At 29.6% G+C, this 8,848-nt stretch overlaps 1 protein-coding gene across 2 annotated transcripts; it reads left to right on the plus strand.

The window, feature by feature from the left end:
* The first annotated feature begins 26 nt into the window (after nucleotides 1-26).
* On the plus strand, nucleotides 27-3,215 carry LOC132940521 (2-phosphoxylose phosphatase 1). 2 transcript variants are annotated; one of them, XM_061008180.1, is made up of 4 exons: nucleotides 27-457; nucleotides 549-692; nucleotides 761-931; nucleotides 1,004-3,215. In XM_061008180.1, the coding sequence occupies exons 2-4, from the start codon at nucleotides 602-604 to the stop codon at nucleotides 2,206-2,208; spliced, it is 1,467 nt and encodes a 488-aa protein (XP_060864163.1). In that variant the 5' UTR covers nucleotides 27-457; nucleotides 549-601; the 3' UTR covers nucleotides 2,209-3,215. The 2 variants fall into 2 exon arrangements, with proteins under 2 accessions (XP_060864163.1, XP_060864162.1); XM_061008179.1 differs by having other exon boundaries at nucleotides 27-692.
* The last annotated feature ends 5,633 nt before the right edge of the window (nucleotides 3,216-8,848 follow it).

Below are 8,848 nucleotides of genomic sequence, written 5' to 3' on the forward strand. Positions count from 1 at the left end.
AGTAAACACCAGATATATCTTGTAGTAGTAGTTCGTGTAGGAAACTATTCACAAAAACAACAACAGAGTTATCTCGATTCCACAATTCTTAATTTATATTTTACACAGTTTTTTAATATGTTAATATTAAATAATATCGTCAATAAAAATAAACAGTTAATAATTATTAACAATATCCATCTAATATCTATGCGTGCCACGTGAGCATAATGCATATTATTGCGTATTTTAAAATGCAAATTCCGATTTGCAGTCTTAATTTTGAGTAACACAATGTACCTAGGGCCTCTGACCTTAAGAGGTACTTACCTACTTGGGTAAAAATGTAAAGTTGGTTGTAGATACCTATTTTTACCGAAGAACTCTGAACGGCATGTAATGAACTTGTTGACAATATCTGTACACCGAGTATGGTCCTCGTGCAAAGGAAGGCGGGGACAGCCTGTAAGCTACCTAGGTAATGCGAATGATTGGAAACTAGCAACATACATAACTTACTTTCGTCGAAAGTAAAGCGACAATAGAAACTATGTGAACTTTTGTATTAGTGGTAAGCCAATGTTCCAAAGCTGGAAACAACTGCAAACTTGAATAAACTGTCATGTCAAACGTCCAGACCGTGACGGTCAGAAATATGGCCCGCCATAGATATTTAGTCTACTTGATCATATGGCTGTGCATTCTTTTTCCAGGTGACATTTTAACAGTACGTCTGTAGATGATTATGCATTTAATCTTAAAACTGTCTTAACTGTTTTAGTGTTGTATTTCAAGATTTCTGATCGCCCTGTACCTGATAATAAGACTGTGAACACATCTGAAAACTCTGCACAGAAGTATAAAAAAACAGTGTCCAGAATCGATTACAGTGAACTTACTAAAGTTTGCAATCCTCCCCACATGATCGAACCTGGTGATGAAGGAGATATTGGTATTTATATATAACCAAACAATGTTTATTACACATTACTTCATTTTACTATTCTACTATCTATTTTTAAAGGCTTTCTAAACAACAGTCTTACAATCCAAGGAGTAATAATACTGACTAGACATGGAGATCGTGGGCCAATGAATCATGTTCGAAACATGGCTGATATAGACTGCAGCATGGAACCTGATCAGGAGTATAATGATTATACCAAATTCTTGCAAAACATATTCTTCAACATGTCATTACAGTTTTTAGGTCCTTTTCATGGGTACCCATTATATCCACCACAAAACAATTGTTCCATAAGTCAACTAACTCCAATTGGTGTATCCCAAATGCTGAAGCTTGGACGAACGTTGCGTTCTGTATACCACCCTTTGCTTAGTGTTTCTAATTCTGATGACATAATAATATATAGCACTAAGTATAGACGTACATTCCAAAGTGCATTGGCGTTCATGTATGCAGTTCTGTCACCAGATGTATTGTCCAAAGTCACGTTCAAGGAGAGTGATAGTTATAGTTATTGTTTTGATCATTGTGCCTGTTTCAATGTTAATAGTTTACAAATGAAAATAAAACAGTCATCTGCAAGACGATTAAAGGGCCGTAGAGTAGTAGAAAAAATGCTCAAACGCATACATAATGTAGTACATCTGATGTCTAGTAGTGTACGGGTAGACCCTTACTTACTTAGGGATTCTATTATGACATATGTGTGCCATGGTGCACCACTTCCTTGCTTTCAGAATGATTGTATAACACGTGACAATGTAGAGCAGCTTTTCAACTACATTGACTGGGACTTGGAACGTTATGCTAAACATGGGCTGTTGCGAAAATATGGACTACTAAAGTCTTATGGTTTTGCACTGAATATTGCTATGAACTTGTTGAAGATGGTATCCGAAAGTAAACCTCGTCTGGTCCTATACTCAGGTCACGACTTGACTGCTCAATACCTTTTAGCGGCATTTGGAGTTCTTAATGCCCAAACTATGTCGCCGCACTATGCTTCCCGTCTAGTATTTGAGGTATATCGAAACAACACGGTTGATACTACATACCCCGGTAGAGACTTTTACTTTAGAGTAATTTTCAATGGCAAAGATGTGACCCGATCAGTGGCCTTTTGTAAAACCCGTGCTGGCAGCTGGACTAGTTCATCAATTTACCTCTGCCCAATTGAGTCTGCTATTAGGTTCATACATGATGATTATTTTACCATTTTCAATGCTTCCAACTACAAGGAAGCATGTGGCACCCGTTCTTGAATTGTAAGCCTTCTTTTTCTAGAGTCACTAAACCGAATTCATATAGGTAATTATTGTGACATAAAATTGTTTTTTTCTTGTTGATGTAAAACTATAAATATCACTTATATTATTTTCTGTTTTACTATTATACCACTGATCATTAATAATTTCACTACCTACATCTGATTTTACATAGGTAGAGTACCTATTTGAAAACATATATTATTAAACTGTAAAATTAATTATCAGGACATAATTATATAGTATATTGTATAGTGTTATAGTTATGGCAACAAATTACTAGGTGATTATAACATAATGAAATCTACCTACATTAAAATATTACATACATATATTATGTTAGAATTATAATTATTTCTAGTCAGTAGTTGCATATTGTCTTTCCGTTCATTTTTTGATAACAAAAATGTACCAAATTATTATTAATTATTCATACTTTTTGGTTGGTTATAAGATAATAAAATAGTTTTGAGATTTGTATCGAAAAAACATTAGTTTTTTCAGTTTATTTAACAGAAATGATAAGCAATACTAGTAAAAATATATGTATAATGTATACATACATATATATATATATTATTTAAATTATTTTTTTGTATAGATAGTAAATTAATAGTTTATTATACTGTACACTCATTACTCATTAGTCATAAATCATAATTATAATGATATATACATTTCAATATAATTGAATGTTATTGGTTAAATTTTGTTACTGAATGATTTTTATAAATATCATCAAGATTAGTTCTGTGCTTGAGGTCTTGAGGAGTTCATAAGTTCCAAACAGCCTAACATTCATTTTTATTGATTAAAATGCTATTAAAGTAATTTATGTTATTTTACAATCAGTAATACAGTAGGTTGAATTATTTTTGCCAAAAACATTGCGTTTTAAAATGTCATGTTTGTATAAAACATTGTAATATACTTTAAAAGTAATCATCTTTAATTTTACTCACGAATAATATTTTAAAATTACAATAAAATAACTAAAATCGTTATTCTTTGTTTAATTTCGTCCAAATATAAACTTATAATACTATAAAAAAAAAATTGTGTTAATATAATTTTTAGAATTTTTGCTTACAGTATGAGTGTATGACCTATTCATGAGATACCTTGTTTTACATTTTCAATTCTTAGCTATATAAAGGTGAATAAGTCGGTATCGCTCTGCTGTACAGTGGTTGTCGAGTAAATTATTGTAATGGATGTGTTGTATTTGAATTCAATGATTAACCATTGCATACGAAAAATTATTCTGAGTGAAGACGTTGTGTATCGTAGCTACTAGGACCTAGCATACATGTATAAATAATAAAATGTAATAATTAAAAAAAAATTAATAAAAATCGAAAATATCTCACGAGTCATGACTAGGTATAAATAACGTAAATTTCCGCTAAAATTATTTGTTTGTTAAAGGTAGAACAATTCGTGGGGAATCTTCTATTATAATTTTTATTCTTAGCTGGGTATAAAAAGAAAAACATTTATGAATTTCTGACTGAAAAATAACTTACAACATTTTAAAAATATCTCATGGTTATAAATAGCTTAGGAGAGTCCAAATTGTTTGACAAATTTACCATGGAAAATAGTTATTTTAATATTTGGTGAAAATTTCAAGTGTCTAGGATTATTTGTTTTTGAATTGCAACAAAATTCGTTAATTTACCGGTAAAAATCCAATATCGTAAAGATTTTAACTCACACTCGTAAAAAATTTAAGTTATTTTCCAGTTAACTTTTTTTTTGTTTAGTATAGACAAATTTGCGTGGAGTCTTCTACTAAAATGTCCAATGTTAAATGTAAAATGTTAGCAATGGAAAGATAAACTTTTATGAATTTCTAACTGAATATTATGAAAAATATATATTTTGAACTTTAAATGCATATAAAAAATAATTGTGCCTATGTACTTTTATAATAAATTTGAATTTCCATTAAAAAAAACTTATGAGGAATCTTGCATTAAATTTTCAAGATTTTTTTACTAAGAGAAAAAGTTTTTATAAAGAATAATATTAAAAAATTCTCAAAACTATAAATAGCTTCAAAAAGAGTAAAAAATATTTCGAAAATGTTACCATATATGGTAAATAATAATATAATTATTTGGTGAAAATTGCAAGTGTCTACGGTTATTAGTTTTTGAGTTTCACTAAAAATTTAACCAATTTTTTAAAAAATTGGTTTTGCAAAAATTTAGCATTCTTATCACTTTTTGTTTTTCCCAACGCTTTTTAAAACTACTTGGGATTTCAAACTCTTAAAAGTACAAATTAGATTCACTTCTCTGATAGAAAATATGCTTAAGTTGAAAATTAAAGCATTATTTCGATTATTTATCATGTATACGTAACCTAACCTAACCTAGGTGTACCGTATACAGTCACAAAAAAAAACATAATTGTAAAATAAATACATTCACTCCACTTGGAGTTTAAAATAAATTAGTGAACATAAATAATCGAGTATCATTACTACAGTTAATATGTTTTGCTAATGGCCATTGTTGTCGAAGCTGAAATAAAGAATTTCAAGACCAAAAAAAAAAAATATATATATAATCGTGCTTTCACATCTTAAAAATATGTTAGATATTGTAAGTACAAATATTATTTTATTAATTATACATTTATACCTAATTCTATACATAAACATGTTTTAAATATTTGTGTGGGTTCATGTAGGATATGCACGAGAACAAATACATCGTCAAACGCCTTATATTAGTTAAGAGGATGTCAGCGCACTATTTGTTTTCTCTCTCTGGCCCACGGGCAACATAGACAAAACCACAAAACACATTAACGGAGAATCATTTTTTCTAAGTTTTTATGTAATCCATTACAAAGGGACGGAGTGGCCGAGCAGTCGACCCGAGTTCGATTCCTAGGCCATGGGCGGCATTTTTCTTCGGACAAGTCACGGTGTCCGGAGAACAATTAGTGTCGCCATCCCCCACCCGGGCATGACAGATACCTATGGGTGCCCAATCAAAAATTCTGCCAAACTAAACACATACGTGTTCCTCCCCCTACCGACTTAATAACCTACGGTAAAAACTAAAAAATAGCTAATGGCCTCAGCTACCGGGCTCAAGATCAATAAAAAAAAAAAATAATATTATTAAAAAGAGAATAATATTTTTGAGGGAATGACATATCGATCTTATATTTCATTGTTATTAGACTTTGTATTCGACTTTCAAAATAAACAATAAAATGTTGTAAATTTAAATTATGTTTAAATTGTTTAAGATAATATTTAGACAAACCGATATGTCATTCCCTCAAAAATATTATTCTCTATCTTTTTTGCAATGGGTGATTTTACTCTAAGATTAGTTTAAAACATAGAAAAAATGATTCTGCGTAAATGTGTTTTGTCTATGTTGCACGTGGGCTAGAAAGAGAAAACTAATAGTGCGCTGACATCCTCTTAAGCAACGAGTTAATTTTCAGCTATTTGTAAAATAAGAAACGTCTGGCAACCGAGCAGTTACCCGTAGCCAAGTCCGGATTAAGGATCAATTGGGCCCCGGGAGGCCGGGACACCATACACTTAGCGGGCCCCCTTTCAACTTTAACTTCAAAATTAGTTACAATTTTATTTTTATTTTGTCCAATCTAATAAGTTCAGATGTTTATTTGAGGTATTTTAAAATGTTTGTAACTTCTCGACTTTTCTGGTATAAAAAATGCTCTGATCATAAACTTTGATGCCCGATGTATGTTATTGGAAGCAAATTGTACTTTTAGAGGTCAAAATTGAAAATGCTCAGTGTTTTAAAAATAATTAGAGAAAAAACAATTAAAATTTGTTACAATTGCTTAGTAACCAGCTTGGTTATACCGTCCTCGCTTGGATTGTATATTTGATTAATTAAAATTTTTTTTCTAAAAAATTATTTAGGTCAAAAGCTTAAAAAGGAAATACGTAAGTTTTTATTATAGCTAAAGTATTAACATAAGCATTATGGTTATTTTTTTTATAAGCATTTAAAGTTCAAATTACGTCAAAACCACAGTTAATTTGTAGTTCAAAACTTATAAAATATGTTTTATTTAAGACTAGATAATTTAATACAAGGTCCATCATGCAAGTAGTTCATACTTTTACCGAAAAATTACAGATAATTTTAGGAAAATTGGTATGCTAATACAATGTTTTTTTCAAAAATGAATTCATTCTGGTAAGACGTATATGCAATTTACGTCTTGCTTACTATAGTTGACAGTTGAAATTTGATAAATATTTATTTTTTTTAAGTAATAATAATACGGGCAATGGGGGGGGGGGAGGGTCAGCCCGTTAGCCAACCCTCCCCTGCGGACACCACTGGATGAGCGGGTAGACGCAGTAGTACCTACTTACTTTTACGTAAACACAATGGTCAATGACCAATGTGGGGTTCATAGAACAATAGTTATATTAACTATTAACAATAGTATGATTTTGTATTGATTATAAAATGTGTGCGTCTTTTTTTAATTCCCTTTTGGCCTTTTCCGAACCGACATTTTTGTGTTTTGGGGAACCGAACAGGAATAGGAATCGTAAAAATCATCAAGGTTTCAGTCCCTGGGGGGCTAAGTCTCACAAAAAATACCTATAAAAAATACAAATACAATATACAATATATTAATCATGATAAAATTCTAAGCTCAACACCAGTGCCACAACTAGGTTTTGTGGGGCCCTGATGCGAAATATTTATTATATAAATATTTTATAAGTAATAACAATGGTTATGATTTATTAACATAATTTCAAATTAACTCTGTGAATACCTAATTTATCCAAAAGGTATTATTTGTTGACTATAATTACCAAAAAATCAAATAAATAAATATAAGTCTTGTAAATATATTATAACTTATAAGTGTAACATAAGTCGTAAATGTATCCATATATAATACACTATATATTATATTCTGTATTCTGGAACACAGTTGTTAAATTATTATTTAAATCTATAATCTATTAGAATGTTAGTTTAACAATTAATATAATACTTACTAGAAAAAATACTTTTTAAGAGTATTCAAATACAGATACCAGTTTTGAAAAGTATGTAAAATACGCGTATTCAAGTGATTAAAAAGTATTTGAATACTTTTGCTCAAGTAGGTACTTATTGAGAATTTATCATAGCTGAACTCAAATGCATTTTAGGAAACCAAAAAAAAATTTCAATACATTTTACAGAAGAAAAATACATTTCAAAGTTCAAACTAAAATGCACAGAATATTAAACAGAAAAAACTATTTAAAATATTTAATTCATTAAACAAGGATTATTCAAGAGGTACCAAATTGTCAATGTTTAAAATATTTGGCTAGAGGTTAAATCCTAAAAAAAAAATTGAAGGAGGTTGTTGGCGCCCGCAGGCAAATGCATTTTAGGAAACCAAAAAAAAATTTCAATACATTTTACAGAAGAAAAATACATTTCAAAGTTCAAACTAAAATGCACAGAATATTAAACAGAAAAAACTATTTAAAATATTTAATTCATTAAACAAGGATTATTCAAGAGGTACCAAATTGTCAATGTTTAAATTATTTGGCTAGAGGTTAAATCCTAAAAAAAAAAATGAAAGAGGGTGTTGGCGCCCGCAGGCAAATGCATTTTAGGAAACCAAAAAAAAATTTTGAACAAATTAAGTGTATGATTACACATTAGAAAGTACAAACTAAAATGCCCAGAATCTTAAAGAAAAAAAACTATTCAAAATATTTAGTTCATTAAAGATAAGGATTATTCAAGAGGTACCAAATTGTCAATGTTTAAAAAATTTGGCTAGAGGTTAAATCATAAAAAAAAAATTGAAGGAGGTTGTTGGCGCCCGCAGGCAAATGCATTTTAGGAAACCAAAAAAAAATTTCAATACATTTTACAGAAGAAAAATACATTTCAAAGTTCAAACTAAAATGCACAGAATATTAAACAGAAAAAACTATTTAAAATATTTAATTCATTAAACAAGGATTATTCAAGAGGTACCAAATTGTCAATGTTTAAAATATTTGGCTAGAGGTTAAATCCTAAAAAAAAAAATGAAGGAGGGTGTTGGCGCCCGCAGGCAAATGCATTTTAGGAAACCAAAAAAAAATTTTGAAAAAATTTAACTGTAGGAATACACATTACAATGTACAAACTAAAATACCCAGAATCTTAAACAGAAAAAACTATTCAAAATATTTAGTTTATTAAAGATTGATTATTCATAGGGCACCAAGTTATCAATTTTCAAGTCAATACAAAATATTCAACTAGAGTGACATTACTAAAAAAAAAAAACAATTTAAAATATTTAGTTCATTGAAGATAAGGATTATTCAAGGGTACCCGATAGTCAATGTTTAAAATATTTGGCTAGAGGTTAAATCCTAAAAAAAAAAATGAAGGAGGGTGTTGGCGCCCGCAGGCAAATGCTTTTTAGGAAACCAAAAAAAAATTTTGAACAAATTAAGTGTATGATTACACATTAGAAAGTACAAACTAAAATGCCCAGAATCTTAAAGAAAAAAAACTATTCAAAATATTTAGTTCATTAAAGATAAGGATTATTCAAGGGTACTCTATAGTCAATGTTTAAAATATTTGGCTAGAGGTTAAAT

The sequence above is a fragment of the Metopolophium dirhodum genome, chromosome 3 (genome assembly GCF_019925205.1).
Source record: "Metopolophium dirhodum isolate CAU chromosome 3, ASM1992520v1, whole genome shotgun sequence".
NCBI lineage: Eukaryota > Metazoa > Arthropoda > Insecta > Hemiptera > Aphididae > Metopolophium > Metopolophium dirhodum.

Excerpts from the sequence above, each read along its gene's own strand:
- LOC132940521 (XM_061008179.1), top strand. The coding sequence starts at position 602 with ATGTCAAACGTCCAGACCGTGACGGTCAGAAATATGGCCCGCCATAGA. Across the intron at positions 693-760 it reads GCTGTGCATTCTTTTTCCAG|TGTTGTATTTCAAGATTTCT; the intron begins GTGACATTTTAA and ends TAACTGTTTTAG. Across the intron at positions 932-1,003 it reads TGGTGATGAAGGAGATATTG|GCTTTCTAAACAACAGTCTT; the intron begins GTATTTATATAT and ends CTATTTTTAAAG.